The sequence below is a fragment of the Bipolaris maydis genome (genome assembly GCF_028858645.1).
Source record: "Bipolaris maydis strain C4 unplaced genomic scaffold PSV08scaffold_5, whole genome shotgun sequence".
Taxonomy (NCBI): Eukaryota; Fungi; Ascomycota; class Dothideomycetes; order Pleosporales; family Pleosporaceae; genus Bipolaris; species Bipolaris maydis.
In genome coordinates this window covers 2,106,957-2,128,850 of record NW_027093861.1, presented here as the reverse complement: position 1 = coordinate 2,128,850, position 21,894 = coordinate 2,106,957, and the positions used below count along the sequence as shown (strand labels likewise).

The following is a 21,894-nucleotide window of genomic DNA, read 5'->3' as shown; positions in this document are numbered from 1 at the left end:
GTTGTGAGTCTTCTAACAGGGCGTTCGAGTTGAATATATATACTTCTCTTTGTACCCATATTCTTATTTCCGGCTGGACAGGATGATGGTAACATCTACGCTACTGATCCTAGCGTCTGTACCTACTGCCTTCGTATTGGCTATTTTGCTCAGCGTTCCGGATGAAGCTGATTACTCGACTTGCAGCTACTCTCGATCAAGGGTGATGACAACATCCGTGCTGATGCAGAGGGCATAAACGTCGTTGTGTCACTCAACATGTTCGATCTTCCTGCTCACACCATGGTAGGGGATTTTTAGGCGATATGTATAACGATGACTGGCTTTGATCAAATTCCATATTCCAGTGCTATGAGGTGTTTGTTGGTCTACATGACCATGTACATCCAGCCATGCCAGAAGGCTACGCAGCACTATACAAACTGGCATACGAGAGGTTTCCTATACCGCTTCTCGTACCTGATGAGCACCTTCTTAAAGCGGATAATTACTACGGTGAGTTATATGCGTGGCTAGTGTTCAGGCATCCTGCGCGATTTCGGAGGCTACAAAATCCCTTTAGGCATTCGCTCTCATGATCAGTGGTGTGGGGCCCCGATCCCTCCGGGAATATCGTGCTGACAGTTGTCACTCAGCCTCACACATTCTCCTACCTTAAAAAGCTTAGTTTTGACGGATGAGTTGACGGCATTGTAGGCTGAGCCTCCCACTTCCAACGTCCAGCTGCCTCAGCCTCATATCGGGCCGGCGAACGGGCGAGGTGGTGGAATGGGGAGTTTGGTAGACGATGCACATTTAACCGGGTTCAACGGTACTAGTGGCTAGTAACCAGCTGATTGCAAGGGGGCATCATTACAGCGCAACCTAATCGTCAGCGTGCCTGGTCAGCACAGATTAGCGCGATCTTCTTCTATGCTGCAAAAGTCGTTGTTTACTATACAACGCGGCCTGAGGGCGGGTAGCGTCCTTCTGTTTTTCGCCTAGATTCATGCAAGGGATAACATGAATCAGCCTCACTAACATTCCGCTTGCAGCGTGAGATTCGTAACTGGAATTTCGATGGCCACTATGAAAACCCAAACGTTATGGCGACTTGCAGCGGGGTACAATAATAGAATACTACTAGTCCGTAAGCGTCTGCAACGAACTTGGGCATTCGATAACATGATACTACTATAATCACTAAACCGGCTAGTAGCAAAGTACATCTCGGCTGTCCATCGCCTTCTTCTAGACCCATCTTCTTCTCCTTTTCTCTCCTCCTATCATGCCCTCACTCCCTCTCAGCGCCATCCTCATCCTCTTAATCGTCACATGGTCCCAAGCCTCTCCAGCCCCATGGCAATGCAGACCCGGTCTAGCTGACCTAAACACCATCTACCCTGATCTCGCCCCCAATCTGCAAGAGAACAGGACTATCGGGGAGGGCACAGATGGACAAGTCTTGTTCTCTACCTCATCTGCCACAGCGCTGAAGCGCTTCTTCCCAGAGTCCACCTCTGCGGACAGGATACATGACGAATACTGGATTGGCCGCACGCTTGTGCATCCCAACATCGTGGCGACGCACTCGCTAAACTATGTCGGGTCGGATACGCGAGGCTACTGGGAGATGGAAATGGAATACGTTCCTTTTGCCCTACTTGACCTTCTCGACTACGACCGATGGGCCGAGCGGCCATGGTCCTTCGACGCCATCAGTTGCTTGTTCGCGCAAATAATTGACGCCGTTGCCCACATGCATGAAAACGGGATTGCGCATCGCGATCTCAAGGTCGAAAACATCATGGTGGCGCGGGACGGCACGGTCAAAGTGATTGATTTTGGCAGCGCGGCAGTGTCGCGGAACTTGCTCACCGGCGCACGAATCGGCAGCTGGGCTAATTGGATCGGGACACCAATTACCATGGCGCCAGAGGTTCATGGGGAGCGCTTCTTCGATATGGAGAAGGCGGATGTGTGGTCGCTTGCTGTAGTGTTTGTGAGGTTGTGGTTGGGCGTCTATCCTTGGGAACCAGAAATGATACTAGGAGGGCTGGAAGAAAACGAAGCGTTTGGTGTTTACGCGGAGGAAACTAGGGATAAGAGAGTGTGTGGTGAGGCTGAAGACGAGGATCGATTGCTGTGCCAGATACCGCTTGAGAAGGCGAGACTTGTGATTGCCGCGATGCTGGAGCTTGATCCGATGCGGAGGAGCACTTTGCCAGTGGTCCTGAACAGCGATTGGCTTGGAGAGACATTCAATCAAATGCTCCGCAACAAGTCTGCGTCTACCTAATGTGTCGTGCAACTCAACCATGAAGAGTTCGTCTTCCAGGGATCACATCATTGTACACAGGGGTGACATGGGAAAAAAAAAGTGTTACTAAAAGTTCTTATTTTTAAACTGGTATATTTAGCTGAATATTAAAGCAAGAAAACTCTAGTATTTTCTACATTAGGTTAGCACCTGCTTAATGTTAAGAGTATAGCTCGAGTGGAAGCATCATAAGACTTTTAGTTATTACAAGCAATAAGAAGGATTCTCCTTTTAACAAGAGACGAGAAGGTAAGGAGCCTATAGACGTCCACGTTAGAAGGTAATAGACATCGCGGGGCTCAAGGTCACGTAATATGCTATCCTGCTAAGCTTAGGACAGTAGTAGGTTTTAGGATTGTATGCTATCTTAGACATCCTACTACGAGGTAGAAAGATGGGATAGATGGGATGATAGAACTAGAAGCAATAAGAATATAAGGAGAGATATATTGTATTATTACTCTTATTATGGTTAACTTGAATTATACTTTCTTATACGCTGGTAAATGGGTACCCCCCTACACGCACCCATTTACCACCGTACTTTCTTACTAGTTACTTAACTTTGTAAGATGAGTACTAATTAGTCTATTTAATATAGATTAGGAATTATTAAATGTATTATTATACTTCTTATCAGCACGCCAACTCCACTGCATCGCTAGATAACTACCTCACCGCGCTGTTCACACCACCCTACTCGCCCTAACCCGGATCGAGCTTAGAGAAGTATCAGCACCCAGCCCCGTGCAACATCTACGCCCCGCGTTAATTATTGCCTTCTGACGTGGACGTCCATAGGCTCCTTGCCTCCCATCCTTCGTCAAGGAGAGGATCCTTCTTGTTACTTGTAACAGTGGGTGCTAAGACAGTCGGGCCGATAGATACCTCTATCAGCAAGAACTTTTGGAAGGCACCTTGTACAATATTCCCATCGCAACGTGCTTACCTCTGGTCAAGATTTGTACTATCGAATATGGATATCTTGCCTTGGGGGTTTCTTAGTCTTAAAATTGTCATTCGTAAATACAAGAAACAAGCTAGCATAAGAAGCATGCAGGTACTGTTTTTGCTATATCTTTAGGTGGTTTTGCAATGCTAAAAAGGGCCACCATTTTCCGGTTTTAGCGGTTTTGTGAGAGATAAGCTCTAATCAACGTATTGCTTGTAGCTAAGCTAAGCTTCTTAAGCAATTTTAACTAGCTGTAAAACCTACAGCGATTGCTTGCAAGCATTGCTTCGCCACTTCATCTACCAAGCAAGACAGCTAGGCCGTTTTTATACATGCCATTTGGGCGACTGAAGAAGGGTGTACGACGAGTTCAACTTGCGAAAATGCAAAGTAGAGCTTTAGGGCGGTTACGTCGTTTGGGGTAACGTTGTTTGACATGTTGAGACATTACTAACAATTCAAAAGCTCGGCCGAGGTCAAGACGGACGCCCTTCCTATCCTTCCGAAACCAAGGTCATATTTCTTCTAGGAAATGAGAAGCGAAGCGCCAGTGTCAAGACGGTTGCAATCAGACTCGAGGGCTCCCGCTTGGGTGGATTTCGTTTATCCGTGTCGACGATTGGGTATTGCACATGTTCCCTGTACAGGGTGGGGGCTTTTCTCTTCGACACTTTGAACCTTGATAGCAATTTACGATTCGTTTGAGCCACGACGCTTCATGGAGCTTGTTTCGGACCTCATCGTCTCTTCTCCTCTGGCGCCGTGACCGAGAGTTGGGTCGTCTTGTATTGACGAGTGAGCTTGTGTCACGAGATACATGTCACGAGTTGTTTGGTGCGGCATTTGACTGCTCAGGCAGCATGTCGTTTATCGGTGATCGGTGACAAGCTGTTTACGGAGTGAGTTAGTGTCCAGTCAGGTTTGTGCAATCTAAGGTGAACACGAGAAGCGAGGCTCGACAAGGAAGTCGACGGTGGGCTTACTGCAAGATAAATGGTTGCATGGCTAGTCGATGCTGCGGTGGTAGCGTGGTGAATTGCAACGGTTGGCCGTGGTCACTTTGGGCAAGCCACCGTCTTTCTGTGGGGAGGACATTGATTGGCTTGGAGGGAGTCAGCGCCGGATGCAAGGTCCATAGGATCCAGAGCATGGGATGCACAGCGGGTCGTGTTCCGACATGCGTTGAGAGTGGAGGCACCAAGGCAATGGGTGGGAATAGCGGAGTCGAAGGATGCGCTGGCGAGGGGTAGAGGAGGAGCGAGTGCAATCAGAATGGCAGCTGGAAGTGACACCCCACGCCGGTCGTGCAGAGGACGCCCTGCGTAAGCGTTATTTTCTTCTTCTATTCTCAGGGTCTGGAACGTGCAGTGCATATGCAGCAAACGATACCAGTAGAGCATGGCGGCGATGGCCATGACGGCGGCGGCGGTGGTAGTGGGGTCGGAGGAAGGGATGGAATCGGACCTATTCAGGGTGCCGCGAGGGGGTACATGTGTACAAGTGTACGTGGGTGTAGGCAGGATTGGGATATGCACTGCGCCGGGCGGCCTTGTCAACGCAGTTCTCCCGAGCTGCAGGTAGCCGTGGTGTTGGCTTGGAGGCGCGAGCACGTCATGGAGGGAGTCGTGTGCTCGTCATTGCTGCGGTGCGAGGCGCACAGACGAGATGAGCATGAGGGCGGCGATGCGGGGTAGGCAGCGTGGTGGTGACACGAGACGGCGCCTCCAACGCTGACGCCCATGGGCCGAGTGGAGTGCTGATATTATCTCTCTCTGTGTGTGTGTGTGTGTGTCTGCGTGTGTCTGCACATGGCCGGCGGTGACGCTGCTCGGTTGGTGACGGGACAGTGGGGAGGCGCTGGACGGAGATGGAGCATGGCAAGTCGACTAGCAGTAGCACGGGCGCATACGTATCGCAGCGCTGAGTCAAGCACGATAGCCGGCCTGTGTATGGGGCCATGCTAGGAGTGGTAGTGGTGTAGCTGGTAGTAGTGTAGCTGGTAGTCTGGCCGACGTGTTGAGCCCTCAGCAGGCGTCGAGAGAAAAAGAAGCCGCCAGCTGCACCGACGGCGCCGTGCAACCCCAAGAACACACACGGCGGCTGGCATTGGCACTGCCCATGCCATGTCCATGTGCAATGCGCTGCCTGCTCGCCTGCCGCTCTGCCTCGCAGGGCAATGCAGTCCTCTGATGGGCACGGTGCCGACGGGCGTGCAAATTTCTCCGAGTCTCTCCCTCGTCGAGTCACAGTTTACAGTACTAGCCATGGCGACGTCGGCGCCAGATACAAAAGCATCCACGCTGCCTCTGAAGCGCCCATCCGCCCCCGGCTCCCTCTCACGCACCCATACCGGTACGTACATGCTCTACAGGCCCATCCATCCACCCATCCACCCATCCACCCATTCACACCAACCCTCTCCCCCACGCTTCCTCACCATCAACGTCAGCCGCACCGTTTCCGCCCTACGCGCCGCGCCTGTTTCGGGCCCGACCGACCATCCCACGCCGTCCCAGGCCTTTGCCCGCCCGTTGCACTCCCTGCCCTGAACACCAGCCTTAACCCTCCCCTAGCCCTCGTCGACCCTTTGCCTACCCTCGACCCGCCCGCCGGCCAATTACACCTCTTCAATCCGCTGCCATCCCCACGCTACCTGCCTCTTCTACCCCAGACTTCTCCCTGGCCACCTTGATCTCCCCCCCCTACCCTACCCTTGCCCTCCACTCTGACGTCCTACCGTCGCATACAGCGGCTTCTGTCTCTCCCTCCTCTGCTCCTCTCCCTCCTGCTTTCATCATCCGCCTGACTCCTCCCTTCTCAGCAAAACTTTGTGGGATGAATTTCGGCTTCAAAAACGACACTTCGCACTGGCCCGTAGGACAAGAACACATCAACCGATAGTCTGGTCGCCTACCCCTCCGCATCTGCCCTTCCTTCTCGTCATAGCGTTGGAATCAAAAAGCCTCCCTTGCTTTTTCCCACGATCCTCAAACGCTTGCCCCATTGTGCTAGCAACCTGTTTGGTCTATACGACTTACCAAATCGGAAAACTGCTGCAGGTGGCCACCCTGCCACCACGCGACCCATCACCACCATCGCCGTCTTACTATTCTTATCTTGCCCTTGGCCTGCGGGATGGAGTCTTCTTTAATCCTTCTCTCTGCCAATATCCGCATCTTGGTACGCCCATTCTCCATTTATCATGCTCCTTTTGCTGCATTGCAGGGAAGAAAAGAAAAAAAAATCTGCCTTTTACATCGGGGGCGGCCTTGGTGGCGGGTCCCTCATGCACGCCTCTGCGCAGGGTCGACGTCTTATCATCCCCTGCCGCACCAAGTTTCCCCCCCCCCCCCTTCGCAAGTCGGCTCTAGCTAACATGATCACTTCCAAGGATACAGAGCTTGCTCTGATACACATTCCATTGCGCCTCTACCGTACCTTTCTCCAGTCCATCCTCCAGCTGGTGTTGCCTAATGCAACTCGCGATGGCTTTGAAAATGGCTCGGGTGCGGTACAGCCTCTGAACGGCTGGCCTTGCGAACATCCTTTCGTGAACATCTCAATCACCCCGGTCGAGTGTTCGATTGTATGCTCGAGGACGCTTGCCAATGAAGTCTTCGTACCTGTCCTCGCTCTGCTCGACGCCGAGTCCAGAGAATCCGTAAACATTACTCAAGACGACTTTGTCGTCATGCAAGTCGACGGCGAAGGACTGGATGCTGGCCAGCGTGTCCTCGAACTGACGAGTCCTCTTGCCCTGGCTGGCATGTGAGTATCATGGTTGCATGCAAGGCGAGACAAGGCTGACGCAACATTAGACCCATTTTCTTCATCACAACCTACTTCTCCGACTACATTCTCGTGCCCCTTCGACACCGCTCTCAAGTCGTGCAAGCACTCGAAGAGCGTGGATTCCAATTCGAAAAAGACACTTCGTCGTACGTCAACTCCTTCCAACCTGGCCGCAAGCATTCGGCTGCTTCTTTGGAAGTCCAACCCCCAAGGAGCCCGCCCCCAACCACCATTTCCGAACTGCAAACAAAGACTTTTGCTACCCTAAAGCGCCGCAACATTGTGCCGACGGTAGACGCTAGCATCCGTCTGGTGCAGTGTGCAGGCCGTCGAGATGGCATGAACCAAGCGCGCAACCGCAACAGCAGGACCACTGTCGCCGATGACGCACTCCATCTTGGTCTTGTAAAATGCCTCATTACACAGCCTTATCCCAAATTTTTATCCCTCACCCTAACCGACACCGAATCTGCCGCTCTCCTCTTGGATCACACGTTGCTACCCCACTTTGCCCAAGACACTTTGCTCGGGTCGAGAGACGAGTTTCTTACCCCTATTACGCTTGACCTGAGGGAATTGCCCATGGAGAGTACGGGTATTGTGTGTGGCGTCGCGGGTCGGCTAGTGGGCGAGACAACGGGCCAACTGCAGGATCCTGTTGAGATGAGCTATTTAAGCACGGCGAGGGCAGGTACAGTCATGGTTGCAGAGGAAGAGTTGCAACGGGCGCTGGGTGCTCTGCGAGGTGCAGAAAACGGTGTGACAGCTGCGAATGAGTAATGAATTGGACAGAGCCGTGTCCATGTGGAGTCACTGGTACTTGATGATTTTACGCATTACTTACTGTAGCCTGGGTGGAGTTTTTTTTTTCTCTTGGATGCGCATGCATTGGCTGATTGGCCGCAAAAATGGTGTGGGGTTGTTCTCTTTTTTTCCTGCATCTACTCTCCGTAGTAAAGTCGACATGATAGTACGAGTGTCTCGTATGTTTTGGTTCTTTCTCCATTTATCACAATCCAACGATCATGTGCTAAATTCGGGTGCTTTGTTTGCAGTCTTCGATGCGTACACGGCTACCCGTCCAAGCAGTCTCATATTCATGCATATGTATACTGGTAGTGGAGAGCTAGACCAGAAGGGTCCACCACGCGTTCCTCGCGGGGCCGAGTCAAAACGCGCCGGAAATAAGCGCGAACCATTTCTTAACCCCGGACGTGCATGACACTAGACTAGAAATGCGTTTCCACAACAAACAGACATCCATATCAGCCCAATTCTTATCCGCTCCAGCACCACAGTCTTAATCTGAATGCAGCGAGCACAACGCGTCAATCCAAAATGGCGCCATCGCATTCCTCGTACACGGCAAGCCCGACGCGCTTCCAATCACCGCAACGCAGCCCGTCGCGTCCGCCCTCACAAGATGGATCGCAGTATGAGATGGATCTAGACGCCTTAGGCCTCAATTCGACATTTGAATCGACCGAGCTTGAGCATAGCCATCAGCCACCCGTCGATCGTGTAGACACGAGCGAGATCGAGGGCCCAGAAGACTTTACCATGAACATGACCTACTGGATGACGGCCGATCTGCCCCTGGCGCAAATCAAGTCGCGGAAAGAAGCCAACACCAAGCGCCCGACGGCACGCATGGATGCTATACCAGACGGCAGCGAAGGACGGCAAGCGACAGAGGTGGGTGAGCCAGTAGTCGTAGTTGAAAAGCCCAGGCAACGGTCAGACGAGCCGCCTCGTACCGCGTCACCCTCTAGGCGCGCCAACGGCTCGTCGGAAGAGCGCCGGCACAGCAAAGCAGTGTCGGAACGATCAATGGAGAATGATGAAAAGGTTCGCAGCTTCCTCAGCAACCTTCCAGACACAGAAATGGATGGCGCCCTCACCGGAACACCACTGCATGGGCCCCGGCGTAGTTTCCTGCAGGTTCCTAGGTCTTCACCACCAAAAGCACGATCACTGCAACCTACCGTCGAAGATTATGATACTCCGCGGAAACCCACTCTAGAGACCGTTATACGGCACACTTCGGCCATCATAGATACGAACGAACAGGACGTCGCCCGTAACAAGATTGCAGAGCTGCAGCATCAGCTCGAACAGCAAGAGTCGTCTTCAAGGTCGCGCATCACAGAACTCGAAACCATCCTGTCGTATACCCGTTCCGAGCTCGAAAGCACGCGTGCTGAGAATTACAAACACAAGGAAAAGTTGTCGAGCTTGGAAAAGAGCATGCGGCGTCAAAGTGCTGATCATGATGCAGCTCGTGCAGCTGCTGATGCCCAGTTGAAGTCGCTTGAAGAAGTTGAGCGTCAGCGGAAGAATCTCGAAGAGTCGAACCGACAACTTGCTGAAGAGATGAAGACAAAAGGCCAGAGCCTAGACGAGGTGCAAGCAGAGTTGTCGCACACGAAGCTTTCGCATGAGCGAGAGGTCCAAGACTTGAAAAATACACAGGCACAACGGTCTGATAAAACGGACGAGAATGCGGAGAATAAACGATTGCTGCTAGCCGAGCAGCTTTCTTCAGTTCAGGCACGAGCCAATGCTCTTCAGTCCAATCTCCAAACGGCGACAGCTGAAGCGAAGCTGGCGCGTGAGGAGGCACGGGAAAAGAACCAAATCTGGTCTGCAATCGAAGCAACTGCCTCGGAGCAGACTCGACGCATTGTCAAGCTTGAAGGGGAACTGCAAAATGTGCGTTTCGAAGCTCAGTGTGCACAGGCTGATGCCGCAGCTAAGCAGCAGTTGTTTCAGACAAATCTCGAGCTTAACACTCGTCTTCGTGCGCTGCAGTCTGAACTCGAGAGGGTGCAAAATGACTCTACTGGACACGGCCAGCGCACTGAGTCTGATGAGTTAGAGGCGCGCATCAGCTCTCTCCAGTTCCAGCTCGATTCCGTACGTGCAGATAATGCTGCAAAAGACCAACAACTTCAACATACAATCTCCCTAGAAGCAGAGGTGCAGTCCCTTCGAGCTCGAACTACGGCTCCTAGGGATGAGCAGACTGTCAATGATGGACAGTCTCGCCAGGTCGTTGAGCTGGAGACTCGTATACGATCCCTCCAATCCCAGCTTCAATCTGTGCAGTCTGAGCTTGGAACCAAGGATCAAGAGATGAGAAATATTATTGAGGGGCAGGAGCAGGCTGAGCATCGAATCAACACGTACCAGGGCCGCTTGCAAAGCCTGGAAGCTGGCAATGCTAACCTTCGCCAGCAGCTAGCAGAAGCACACCGTGAAAGTGCCCAAGCAAGAGGCGATGCTGAACGATTTGAACGAGACTTGGAAGATGCAAACGATCTGTTGAAAGAGGCCCGAGCCGAGGCAGACCGCCGGGTCGGCGACATTGAGAAGAAGCTCAGCAAGATGAAGGAATTGAAGTCCGAGGTCGAGACCAAGTTTAAAGAATTACGAGCGCAACACGAAGATATGATTGAAGAACACGACACCACAGTGGAAGAAGTCCGCGACAAAGCCGAAGACGCCGTACGCAAAGCCGGCGCGCTCCTAGAGCAAGAGCGCAGCGAAAAGCGACGGATAACACGAGACCTCAAGCGGGTCAAAGAAGAAGTCGAAACACTGCGTAACAGCGCAGCAAAACAGGCCCTGGGCCAAGACGATGACAACTCCACTGTCGACGACCATGACGCGACAACCAACTCATCCGCCACGGCGACCAACGCCCAAGCCACGGAAATTACTAGTCTCCGCAGCATCATCCGCAACCAACTTGCCGACATCAAAACTCTAAAGTCTGAAATTTCGGCCCTCCGTAAAGAAACCAAGCCATACAAGTCGACGCGCTCAGACTCATATTCCTCCACCATCTCCACCCTCGAATCCACCATCTCCACCCTCCGCACCGAAAACGCATCTCTCCAGTCTCTCCTCGCCACCAAAGAAGCAGATCACGAGGCCGTGAACAAAGCCATGGACGAAAAACTCGCAGCCCTGTTGAGCAAAGTGATGAAGGAAAAGGCAAAGACGCTCGTGGGCAAGCGCGATGGGCAGTGGAGTGAGAGTGTGAGAGAGCTCGAGAGCGAGAGGGAGATGTTGGGTAAAGTAGTCATGAGGCAGTGGGGGAGAGAAGAGTTGGGCTTTGAAGAGGATAGGGATACAAAGGATGGAAAGCAGGCATATCGGTACAAGTATGCTAAGCGGGCATGAATGAGGAGAGGGGGGTTTTTTTTTTGCTGAGATATTAGTTGAGGGAATCTTGGGATCAAGTGGTTTACCGGGGCGTATGTTTTTTTTGGCTTGCATGAACCGCCCTCTTCTTCTCTTCAAATGTGAATATGATGATATATTTCTGGTACCCAGTCGCGTAATTTGCATAAGGATTCTATACCTTTTTTTTTCAAAAAAGTACCCAAACGTTTTTCTTCTTTCTTATTTCCATTCAAAATCCCCAAAACTTGATCATCATTCCCCTTCTCCTTCCATTCGCATCGTGTGTACAGGTGTGTGTGTGTGTTGTTTCCCTGACAAAGAAGAAATCAAAGCAAGCCTTTCCGAGCCAAATCCACCTTTTTCGCAAACTCGCCCTCACTCCATCCACCTTTAGACCCGCAAATCGCAATGCCGTCGCCCAGCTCCACCTTGTCTTCTACGCTTTCCCACGCGCAAGGGCAGTGATGCGGGAAATGGACGCAGGAAAGCGTGCCGGGGCAGAGATAGTGTGAGCATTGTGCTATTTTTTATTTGAAATCAGCCATGGTGAAATTCCATATTGAAAAAAAAAAATAGATACAAGCAAGTACAACGGGGGGGAGGGAAGGGTGGAACTTACCGCCTTCATACTGCGCCTGATACCAACTACTATCACTCCGCACGTTCTGCGCTTCACCGTGATGATTGTGTCCGCCGCCGTGGTGACCGCCACCGCCATGATTGGCACCGCCGAACATTTGGTCGAAGAAGCCGAATTGGGCGGCTATGGGGTATGTGAGGGAGAAGAGGACGAGGACGAGTGCGGTGAGGTGAGACATTTTTGGAATTTATTTCCTTCTATTTTTGGTTTTCTAAGAGCGAGAAATAGAAAAATGAATGACTGGACTGCGGGGAGGGCACAGATGAGGGGAAATATACAGGTCTTTTTTTGGCTTGTGTAGAGAGAGAGAGAGATGCGATGGCGGACCCGAGTACACGAAGTGGATGATGTGGAGGTTTGGGTGCTTCTGGGTAAATCGGGGGTGCAAACAGTGCAAACTCCGTTGTTATCTGATTGGTTTCCCAGTCTAGTTGCAGCGCGTAGCCTTGGCACAGGCGGCAGCTCGGTGGTCCGACGAGGAAAAAAATGCCGACTAAGAACTTCTTGAGAGCTCTCTACCTTACCGACTAGCTTTTTGCTTTCGCTATTCCACCCACTTCCCCCGTCGCCAACTCTTCCGCCAAAAAATACCCCCCATAAAGTCAATTCTTGCGCAACCAACATCTCGCAACGTACGTTCGCCTTTTGTACTTTTCCTGCGTCGACGCCGTGCCGTTGCGCGCGCGCAAAAAAATCAGAAGAAACATCCGAACCCAGAGCTAACGCAAAAACCGCCACAGCATGCATCTCATGTACATTCCCGACCCGGCGAACCCGTCGAAGCGCATCTACACGCTCAAGAAGGTTATTGATGGCGAGGTCAGCAAGAGCGCTCACCCGGCGCGCTTCTCGCCAGACGACAAGTACAGCAGGCACAGGGTTACGATTAAGAAGCGCTACGGTCTTCTTTTGACGCAGCAGAGTATGTTTCTCTCTCTCTCTCTCTCTTTGAGCTAGGGGGATTTAGAGATGGGGGAGTGGAGGGGATTGAATGAGGAGATGAGCAAGAGCTAACGCGTGAGCAGAGAACAAGGTTGCTGAGAAGATCTAAACGGGAGGATATGATTGCGCGACCAGATGCGATATTTAACAACGAGGGGGAGGAAAGAAGAAATGGGCAAAGTCCAGAAAGGGCGGATCAAGGGAGTGTGGACCTAGGGCGTTTTACAGGCGTAAAATGGGTGAGGGCAAAAATACGTCTCGTTTAGAGAGTGCCACGCCGACACTTTGAGGAAAAGGGATTTCTTGCTTCCATGGTTTTTTTTTTGCAAATGTCTCTTATAGCAACGTTGCGGGCTACGTATGGCCCTTATATGCGGCTTACTGGTACATTTGCCATGGGAACGACACATGTGGAAATTGACTTTGTGAATGCGACAAACCCCAGTTGATGATGTCACGATTTGCGATTAATCAACTCTCCAGTTCATTATGCTATATGTTTTGGTTATTGTATCTTCGCCCACCCCCATTCCACATTAGCAGCGTGAAAGCTTTCATTTCAACAAAAAATCAATCATTTCGCATTACCAATAGACAAAAGTGTTAAGAAGCAGCAATAAACGAAGAGAAAAAAAAAGGATATACCTTTGAGGAAAAGAGAGATGGAGAAAGATCAGAAAAAACGCCTCACAAACCCCGAACCGAACATTATGCTTGGTATCGAAAACACGGGTTCCCCGCACTTCTCCGTCCCACATATTCATCTCGATCGTCGTTCATGAAAGAGAAAAAAAAAGAAAAAATCAGTACCAGCTCGTTCTCAAGTGCCCACCCAGTCAAGTCAACTTTACCAATGGGTGCTATTCCAAGGGGGAAAAGAGAGAGAGAGAGCGAGATGACTACAATGTACACCTCCTCCTCACCTTCTTCTCCTTATTCAGCCTCTCAACGACTTCTTCCACGTTGGCGAATTGCTCGTAGAACTCTAGCGATTGGGGGTTGAGCAGCGTGCCGCTGGGTTTGATCTTCTTGCCCGAGACGATTTGCTTGACGGGGAGTTCGACTTTCTTGAGGTTCACGGTCGTCTAGGAAGTATTAAGTGTTAGCGTTTTTTTTTTGTCTTTTTTTTTCCCTTTTGCATTAAAACGACATTTTTCGACACACTAATGTTTGTCCTTCCCTCCCCCTCCCCCTTCTCCTTTTATAGGATTGAAGAGAAGGAGGGAGAGTGAAAGAAATGGGATAAGGAGAGAGGAAAAAGAAGAAGAAAGAAAAGAAAAGACAAAACGCATAACGTACCGGAATCTCCCAAGTCTGAAACACAAACCGCGGAACATGCCTTTTACTCCTCTCTTCGGCAATCTTGCTCTTGATCCGCTCGACCAGACCCTCTCTGAATTCATGACCGCGTGCCATTTTCAAAAACAACATGACGCTCTCATCCGCATCCTGGGGCCGGCGCTGGCCGACAACAATGCAATCCGCGACCTCTGGAAAGTGGGCCTCGATGACACTGTATATATCCGCCGACCCAAAGCGGACGCCCGACGGATTCAAGACGCCGTCGGCACGGCCGAGAAAGAAGATCTGACCCGTGAGGGGATGCATCTGGATGAAGTCGCCGTGGGTCCAGACGTGGGGAAAGCGCGCATAATAGGCAGCTTTGTACTTTTTGCCCGTGGCGTCGTCGCCCCAAAAGCAAACGGGCTGGTTGGGAAACGAAGCGGTGGCGACAAGCTCGCCCGCGACACCGTCTGCAACTGCTTCGCCCGGGCGGCCACTTGGGATCAGGGCATTGTAGACTTCGACTTTTGTGCCTAGACATGGGCCCTGGCACCCGCCTGCGTATAGGGGCTCCAGCGGGTTTTCCATGCCGAACCGCCCGGCGATGTCGGTGCCGCCCGAGATGTTTCGGAGGTGGACGGAGCGAGGGAAGGCGTCGTCGTAGAACCAGGTGAATTGCGCTTCAGGCAGGACCATGCCGGTTGTGCCTACGCTCTTGAGGTGCGACAAGTCGAATAGCGAGCGTGGCCGGATGTTTCTCTTCTGGAGCTCGTGCAGGAAGCGGGGCGATGTGCCAAAGTCTGTCACGCGCTGTGAGGAGAGAATGGAGAGGAAGCCTTGGGGTGTCGGGCGAAAGGGAGAGCCGTCGTAGAGGATGCTGCGACATCCGAAGAGTAGGATCTGGATAGATACGAGGTACATGATCCAGCCAGTCTGTATTGTCTTTTTGTTAATATGTCGACATTGGGGAAGAGGGGTAGGGACTTATTTACAGTTGTATATTGCAACACCACACTTTCCGGCGTCACTTCCTTGTGTAGAATGCTCTCTTTGCACACGTTGACCAGCACGCCGCCAGTCGAATGCGCAATGCATTTCGGCACACCCGTCGTCCCGCTAGAGTACACAATCAGAAAAGGGTCGCGAAACGCAACTCGTTCGAAAACAAGGTCCTCGTTTCCTTCTGCAGCTTGCAAAAAGGTCGCGAGTGTCTGCGTACTGCCCAGCCCTTCTATGCCTGCTGGACGGCCTCGAAACCGCGGCTGTGTTACTACGCCTTCGAATTCCGGTACTACGTCTTGCATGCCGGTAACAAGCTGGCTAATCTTGGGCCGCAGATCAATCGTCTTGCCGTTGTACACCGCCCAGTCGTCCACAAAGACGTATTTTGGCTTGATCTGCACGAGGCGCTCGAGAATGCCTTTGGCGCCCATGTCGGTGCTGCTGGAGCTGAAGAGCGCGCCCAAGCTGACCGTAGCCATGAAGACGATGAATGTGTCGAAACTGGTGGACGCGACTAGGGCGACTCGATCTCCTTTCTGCACTCCCTTTGCGCGCAGCGCATTGGAGAGAAGGCCCACGCGCCGGCGAAGATCACCCCAAGTCAGATGCGCGACATCGGTATTGCCTTCTCGGATTTCCGTCAGCGCGATTTTGTCGTCTTCTTTGTGGATGGTAGTGCAGCGCGACGAATCCGTGTCAGATGCGGTAAAGAGAATGTTTTCTGCAAAGTTGAGATATGTGCCGTGGAACCAGTGCGGGTTTTCTTCCATGGGAATCGACGTGTCGACGACCTAGTATGTTCAGCGAAGAACCATGTAGAGGTCGTAGACTGGAGGGAGTTTACCTGATTGTAGGAACCAGAGTGGATCAAGTTGGAGATCATCCACACGTCGTCCCAGAAATCAGTTCGATTTGGGCCAACACTCCACGAGTATAAATCACGATAGGTCTGCTCTCATGTGTTAGATACTGGTTGTTTATTTTCAACCCTCAAAAATGAAGAAGCAAATGACTTGCCTCCATCTTTAGTCCATGTTTATCATTTGCATTTTGCATGAATTTCCACATGGCTGTCGACTTTGGATCTGGGTGCTCCCATAGTTTACGCGGCATGGGCATGCTAGGAGCCGGCTGAGACTCGTAGCCATGCCCACTGACATCCATTGCCTGTTGCATCATGTTTCTTTGCAGGCGAGAAAAGTCAATGTCGAGACTAAAACGAAACAAACCTAACGGTTCGGCCACAAACGCCGACAGACTGCTATATGTTGTACAAGGAGATGTGCAAAACCAAAGCCCAAGGCTGACTGGGAGCGAACAAAGTTTGATCTATCATGTGGGAAAAGAGGGATTTTTGTTTACATGCTCGGCGAGGGGCACGACTCAGGTGTTATGCTCAAGATTCTGCTTTTCTTTTCTTTTTCGTTTGTTCAACTCAAAACTCCCTGGATGATCGCCATCGCGGAAGACACGGATCTTGGAAACACAGCTGTAGTGTTGGGGGGCATGCATGTCGAATCTGGAACCGCCGACAGGTCCCAAGCCCCGAAAAGCAACAATGGGAGTGGGATCGAATGCATAAGACGTGACATGGATTCGCGCTGAGCCGGATAGGGGAGAGAGGCCTGGAGATGAGTGCAAGGACAAGTGCAAGAGACGCTGCTGTTGTCTCATGCAGTGTTTCGAGGTACAAGGAATGAGTTGGATGCGCTCTAATCACATGTACATAAGCAGATGCTCTGCAGCTTACCACAGCCAGACGCGAAGTTGAAGGTCCGCGGGGAACTCTCCAGCCGCATCAAACAAACATTTTCGTTGCTTTTCCCGGCTTGGCCTACATATGCCGTGTACAATTGGGAGGTTTGCTTGGATGGTCTTATCGCGCCTTGCTCTTTGATTTTTGCAAGTGGAGAGATTAATGCTCCAAGGCAATGCCAACTGAACCCCTTTATAGTTCTAGATTTTGAGCTGAAAGTAGTGCATCTAGACGCTGCTGTTCATTGCTACCTTGGGTAGATAGTGTTTTGAAACGGTGGTCTATTTTAGACTTGTGATCGGCGATGCGGAGTAGTCTGTGCCGATGTCAGAGTTGGGTGGGGTGGAGTTGTCTGGACAGTTTGGAGAGACATGGAGCTAGTGCTGCATGCCAGTGGTTATCACGTGACCTTGGCTTGATGCAAAAGCTTACCAAGATTTCCCACAAGAACATACGATAGTGGATAGCGGGAGTTTACTGGTGGTTACCTATGAGACGACCAATCCGCCGGTGAACTAGTCAACTCGAGGATATCGAATCAGCTTCAGAAATTATGTGTACGGGACATCGTGATTTAATTTATGATACCTAGCTATACGGATCGGGATTAGCCGCAAGATAAGGAAAGCCAGAATATGCATAAACCATCAATTACCGAAATAGTCAAGTTGGAGCTGCAATCACAAGATTCCGATGCAAAGCCAGACCTTCACGTGATCCTGATCACATGACCCATCTCACAGCAATTTCCCCCCACGCCCCCCACCCCTGCTCGCACCGACGCAAAGCCAACCCGCTATCAAAATATCCTGTCTCTCTCATCTACCACCCAGATTTCCCAAATTTCCAAACCCACGGTCCCCCCCGTACTCTCGTCTCAAACAATAGTCTTCCCGCTCGTCTCCACCATCAAACCCAAGCACTCGGGTATTTTTTTTATATTAACCACCACCCCTCCCCCCAATCTATTCCAAACGGCTGACGTGCAAAACGGCTTGGGGGTGGGTGTGCTCGTCGTATGTGGAATTAAACCATGGTGGGGTGGGGGGATTTTTTCCGCCGAGTGAAGAGATGATAAGCAGGGCTAATTAATGAGGATTTTATTTTATGGTCTTTTTGCAATTTGAACGTTGCAAGGGAGGGGGATATGGGCCGTGTTTCCTTTGGCATTGTGTTCTTCCCGCTGCACTCCCGGTGGCTGGATTATTATGAGGTGCAGTAGGTGGACAAGGTTGCGGTGGTGTCAACCGTGCCGAGTATGACGACTTTGACTGGGCTGCTGCTGCGCTACGTGGGTGGTTTTTGTGAAGGTACAATGGGAGGATTAGGATATCAAAGCCACTGCTAGAAGGTGTATTTCGCTGCAGTTGGAGGTCTCTTTTAGACCTGATGTTTAAATGCAAGTATGTTGTGTCTATGACAGATTCATCTCTTCGTATTTCTTGCGACCTTGCTATTTCACATGATTGAAAAACTGTGCCATTAACCTAAATCCCCTTAGGCATATGACTTCTCGTTAATATCTCTGGTACGGATTAAGCTTTTCTTTGCAGCGCTGGTAGTCCTCTTTGGGAATCCATCCCAGGAGTTGGCATAAGTAGCAACAACCTCGGCAATGCCTTTGATGTGAAGGATCCAGGCGTCCAGATTCAAATTCTTGACTGTGTCGCATGGCAGGTGAAAGCAAGGGTCGTAGTAGATACCAGCTGTTCCGCCAAAAATGGCAGCCTGTTCAGGGGCCTTTTGCACATCTCGGCCTGTCGAGGTTCCTCCGACGGGAATTCCAGCATCGAAAAAAGGTACATGATCGGAGCGGCCGTCGTACTCCTTTGGGATAGTGCTTGTTCCTGCAGCTTTGAAGTACCGCTGGAAGAGGTTTTGTATCTGAGTGGAGCCGTCGGGTCCAGGCGTGCCAAAGGCCTTGCCGTCGCCATCTTAGGTTTGGTGGACGTAATTAGGTGAGCCAAGCTGAGGCAGAACCATAAGCAACCACCTCTACAAAGCATGAGGTATCACACGTTTCAGGTCGAAGTTCAAGTAAGCACGGATTTTGGCATTGTCAGCTGGAGTGAGGTTCTTGATGAAATGTGTTGAGCCGGGCAGATAACTGGCCTGTTGGGCGGTCCAAAAGGCAAATGTTACCGCGTTCTTGATTTTGTAATTTGATAATCCTTTGGCGACTTCATAGACCCCAACTAGGCCACTTGCAACGTCGTTGATTGCTGGACCCTCAAGTACACCATTCGAGTGAGCGCCGACAACAAGCTTGTTGTTGTGGTCGCCAGACTTGGTGGTAGCAATGAGGGTTGATGAAGTAATGTTGCGGAGGTCTGTGATACTCGTATAAGCCATCTTGCCTCCTCAAATCATACAATAGCTTACCTGAGTAGACATCAAAACTGGCAAACATCTTTTCTCCGCGTCTGAGTGCCGCGACTATAGGGGTGGATACATTCTTGATAATGTTGAGGGAGGGACGTATGGCCCCTCAGGCCGAGGAGGAGCGAGCAGAGTTTCAACTTCAGGGCCTCTGTCATCAATGTTGTACAGGATTGACCCGACAGCTCCAGCGGCACCAGACTAAGCAGATTTGATACCATAGTCGCATGTCCCATGGGCTATGAGGGTAATCTTGCCAGCTACCGGCGCAGTGTGGTCAGTCTAGGTATTTCTAGAATTATTTGCAAACCAAATGTTCTATCAAGGTGGTTTCACAAGCACACCCTGTTGCATCCACCTTCGACGATGACCACAGGGGCAGTGACTTTTGCGGTGGGAGAATATTCGAAAAGCGAAGAGGTCAAGTTCGATAGGGCAGTGCCATTGATGGAGAAGGAGTTTGTTTGGCCACTCCAGGAAATTACCCATGGAAATGTCTGAAGGGAAACGTCGTAGTAGTTGAGGGCTTACTTCTCTGTGAATGGACCAGCAAGGTATCGACGACGTGAATGAATGCATGGCTACGTAGATTTGGTATATTCGGATGCTGCACAGTAATGTACAGTGAGGAGTAGAGATGGCGTACGTCCGATGGGGTTATTCAGTGGCCAGTAGACAGACATGAGCAATAGTATAGAGCAAGCACGCGGTGTTGGCTGTTGGATGGCGGGAAGACTAACTATGGTTTGTTTACAGGGTAGGGAAGGTGCACTAGGCCAGATGGAGCAAACAATCCATGCACGTTTAGCTGCATATCAGAACGGTTTGGGGGCATTGGGTACGCGAAGAAATAAGATTTATCGATCCGATGCAATACATGGGCTATGATTTGTCAAGTTGATGCAATGATGGCAAGAGACTCCGTGTCAAGCTAGTTGCTAGGTCACGTTGCAAACACTAGTCATGTTCTGGAAAGATTTGGTAACTGTCAGTGGATGACTTCAAATATCACCTGTCAAAGAAAGTATCATTAAGGTTCAAGCCCATGACTTCCGGACATATATTGCAGATTGTGGAGATACCAAGAACACGTTAGGTGCTATTCTGCTTTGTCCGAGACCGAGCAGAGGGTAGACATGGTCCAACTGTTCCGTTTTACGCGTATGAGATGGAAGTCTAAAGGTGCCATCCGTCCATAGCTGTGGATTGCTGCGTACAAGTCATTGAAGCAAGCCTTGAGATAGTTTAGTCATCTTGCATGATGCAAAGGTCTCGAGCTGATATGTATTCAGGGCGGCTGCCACGGGGGGAGGAAGCGCAGCGTCTGCCCAGATGCCATGTTTTCTTGGCATCGTTGCTGAGGCTACTAGCAGACAAAGCTCAGGTCAGTGGTGCCCGTATTCTACCTTGCAGCCCATGGCCCCGATTGTGGCGATTTCGGGGGGGCAGCGGTGTGGATTTGTGTCTCACAGACAAGAGGCTTGGTTTGGCCGGGTGGTGCCGAGTCACAGGGCGCACGAGGCTGTTTCCACGAAAAGGGCTGCTGGGATGGGTGCGGCGATGTTGCGTTTCCACCGGGTGCCGTCAGCGTGGTTGGTGGTAAGTAAGGATAGCCATGTGAGCAGTATTAATAGGGAAGCCAGAGGGCCGGGTGGAGAGTGAGTAAGCAGCGAATGCTTGGTTAGTGCAGGGAACGACTATTAGGATGCACATGCTATATGCGATTAGCAGGTGGGGCAATGGTTCCTTCCTCAGGCCACGGCTAGGAGTCAGGCGGTGAGGCTTGGCAGGCGGCAATGGGGCGGCCATGACATCAGCGTCGTAAATGGAGCTGAGACCAAGCGTGGAATGAGCGAGCTTCAGGAACGCGTGCAGCGTCAGCATGGCAATGGGAGCTAGACATGATGGTCAAGCGGCAGTGGAGTGACTAATGCCGCCATCAGCAGGGCATGCGAGGTGGGTACTGGGCTAGTGCATTTGGACATGTAGGTACGGCGATAGTTTGGGAGCGAAGGTAGGTACTAGGTACTTGTTCGGGTACGTAGCACGCGGTACGGTTGGACGTGGCGTGGCGTTGCTGCAGGACGAGGAACATGCAGGGCGTTTGCAGCCTGCTGGCGCACAAACGGTTCGAGAGGGGGCGGGGGTGCAAAGAAGAAAAAGCGAGCGGTGAAACGGATGTGCAGCGAGTTGCAACACGAGATGATTGTGACGATGCAGGCAGCGTAAGTAGAGGGGCTGAGAGAGTGAGAGTGTGAGGGGGGGGGGTGTGCGTGTCTACACTGAAAGCAGTTACTGGAGAGTCGGATAGACACAGCTAGAGCTAAGTAGATGGGCGCTTGGTGGTGGGATTGAATGGTGAGCAGATGGCACGGGCCTGTGTTCCGAGCGTGAGCGTTGCCATGGCCGTGGAGCAATCTAATGTGTGCAGATTGGCGAGACGAGCTTGGTGTGGCGGTCTGGTCAGGCGCTCAGCAGGGCGTGGGCAGAGCAGAGGGCTGCAATCTCGGGCAGAGTTTGGAGTGGCTATTGATATCGACGAAGAGGCTGTAGGCCGGCCTGAGAGCGTGCTGGCGGTGTGGGCAGGCGACAGGCCAGATAGGGGATGGCGGTGACGGCGCTCGCAGCTGCAGGTGACATGGGCCCGAGGATGCTAC

General features: G+C 51.5%; 8 protein-coding genes across 8 annotated transcripts; 4 read left to right on the top strand and 4 right to left on the bottom strand.

The window, feature by feature from the left end:
- The first annotated feature begins 1,211 nt into the window (after positions 1 to 1,211).
- On the top strand, positions 1,212 to 2,347 carry PSV08DRAFT_290790 (kinase-like domain-containing protein). The gene has a single exon (XM_014226308.2). It carries the CDS (start codon positions 1,268 to 1,270, stop codon positions 2,276 to 2,278), a length of 1,011 nt encoding a protein of 336 aa, XP_014081783.1. The 5' UTR covers positions 1,212 to 1,267; the 3' UTR covers positions 2,279 to 2,347.
- A 1,682-nt stretch (positions 2,348 to 4,029) lies between these two features.
- Positions 4,030 to 5,613, bottom strand: PSV08DRAFT_401195 (uncharacterized protein; the record flags this gene model as incomplete). Its single annotated transcript, XM_066093614.1, has 4 exons — positions 4,030 to 4,139; positions 4,235 to 4,487; positions 4,910 to 5,232; positions 5,345 to 5,613. The coding sequence occupies 4 exons, from the start codon at positions 5,611 to 5,613 to the stop codon at positions 4,103 to 4,105; spliced, it is 882 nt and encodes a 293-aa protein (XP_065949373.1). The 3' UTR covers positions 4,030 to 4,102.
- Positions 5,614 to 6,059: 446 nt separating this feature from the next.
- Positions 6,060 to 8,022, top strand: PSV08DRAFT_38292 (ACT domain-containing protein). Its single transcript, XM_014226310.2, has 3 exons — positions 6,060 to 6,431; positions 6,643 to 7,019; positions 7,070 to 8,022. The coding sequence occupies exons 1-3, from the start codon at positions 6,387 to 6,389 to the stop codon at positions 7,821 to 7,823; spliced, it is 1,176 nt and encodes a 391-aa protein (XP_014081785.1). The 5' UTR covers positions 6,060 to 6,386; the 3' UTR covers positions 7,824 to 8,022.
- Positions 8,023 to 8,381: 359 nt separating this feature from the next.
- PSV08DRAFT_389003 (uncharacterized protein) lies at positions 8,382 to 11,246 on the top strand (the record flags this gene model as incomplete). The annotated part of the gene is made up of 1 exon (XM_014226311.2): positions 8,382 to 11,246. The coding sequence occupies one exon, from the start codon at positions 8,382 to 8,384 to the stop codon at positions 11,229 to 11,231; it is 2,850 nt and encodes a 949-aa protein (XP_014081786.1). The 3' UTR covers positions 11,232 to 11,246.
- Positions 11,247 to 11,373: 127 nt separating this feature from the next.
- On the bottom strand, positions 11,374 to 12,127 carry PSV08DRAFT_290758 (uncharacterized protein). The gene is made up of 2 exons (XM_014226312.2): positions 11,854 to 12,127; positions 11,374 to 11,754 (listed from the first exon to the last, which is right to left on the bottom strand). Exons 1-2 carry the CDS (start codon positions 12,050 to 12,052, stop codon positions 11,561 to 11,563), a joined length of 393 nt encoding a protein of 130 aa, XP_014081787.1. The 5' UTR covers positions 12,053 to 12,127; the 3' UTR covers positions 11,374 to 11,560.
- Positions 12,128 to 12,468: 341 nt separating this feature from the next.
- Positions 12,469 to 13,198, top strand: PSV08DRAFT_290746 (nucleolar RNA-binding protein). Its single transcript, XM_014226313.2, has 2 exons — positions 12,469 to 12,796; positions 12,900 to 13,198. The coding sequence occupies exons 1-2, from the start codon at positions 12,616 to 12,618 to the stop codon at positions 12,923 to 12,925; spliced, it is 207 nt and encodes a 68-aa protein (XP_014081788.1). The 5' UTR covers positions 12,469 to 12,615; the 3' UTR covers positions 12,926 to 13,198.
- A 426-nt stretch (positions 13,199 to 13,624) lies between these two features.
- PSV08DRAFT_388999 (uncharacterized protein) lies at positions 13,625 to 16,221 on the bottom strand (the record flags this gene model as incomplete). The annotated part of the gene is made up of 5 exons (XM_014226314.2): positions 13,625 to 13,901; positions 14,116 to 15,033; positions 15,093 to 15,893; positions 15,947 to 16,056; positions 16,116 to 16,221. The coding sequence occupies 5 exons, from the start codon at positions 16,219 to 16,221 to the stop codon at positions 13,716 to 13,718; spliced, it is 2,121 nt and encodes a 706-aa protein (XP_014081789.2). The 3' UTR covers positions 13,625 to 13,715.
- A 2,134-nt stretch (positions 16,222 to 18,355) lies between these two features.
- Positions 18,356 to 19,920, bottom strand: PSV08DRAFT_388993 (uncharacterized protein; the record flags this gene model as incomplete). The annotated part of the gene is made up of 7 exons (XM_014226316.2): positions 18,356 to 18,792; positions 18,877 to 19,188; positions 19,241 to 19,281; positions 19,311 to 19,422; positions 19,456 to 19,519; positions 19,582 to 19,763; positions 19,884 to 19,920. The coding sequence occupies 7 exons, from the start codon at positions 19,918 to 19,920 to the stop codon at positions 18,356 to 18,358; spliced, it is 1,185 nt and encodes a 394-aa protein (XP_014081791.2).
- Between the last annotated feature and the right edge of the window lie 1,974 nt (positions 19,921 to 21,894).

What these genes read in the sequence shown, in the direction of transcription:
- PSV08DRAFT_290790 (XM_014226308.2), top strand. Translation starts at nt 1,268, where the DNA reads ATGCCCTCACTCCCTCTCAGCGCCATCCTCATCCTCTTAATCGTCACA.
- PSV08DRAFT_38292 (XM_014226310.2), top strand. Translation starts at nt 6,387, where the DNA reads ATGGAGTCTTCTTTAATCCTTCTCTCTGCCAATATCCGCATCTTG. An exon ending in CTGCCAATATCCGCATCTTG is followed by an intron (nt 6,432 to 6,642) that starts GTACGCCCATTC and finishes ATCACTTCCAAG; the next exon opens with GATACAGAGCTTGCTCTGAT. An exon ending in CCTCTTGCCCTGGCTGGCAT is followed by an intron (nt 7,020 to 7,069) that starts GTGAGTATCATG and finishes ACGCAACATTAG; the next exon opens with ACCCATTTTCTTCATCACAA.
- PSV08DRAFT_290758 (XM_014226312.2), bottom strand. Translation starts at nt 12,052, where the DNA reads ATGTCTCACCTCACCGCACTCGTCCTCGTCCTCTTCTCCCTCACATAC. An exon ending in TCAGGCGCAGTATGAAGGCG is followed by an intron (nt 11,755 to 11,853) that starts GTAAGTTCCACC and finishes AATAAAAAATAG; the next exon opens with CACAATGCTCACACTATCTC.
- PSV08DRAFT_290746 (XM_014226313.2), top strand. Translation starts at nt 12,616, where the DNA reads ATGCATCTCATGTACATTCCCGACCCGGCGAACCCGTCGAAGCGCATC. An exon ending in TCTTCTTTTGACGCAGCAGA is followed by an intron (nt 12,797 to 12,899) that starts GTATGTTTCTCT and finishes ACGCGTGAGCAG; the next exon opens with AGAACAAGGTTGCTGAGAAG.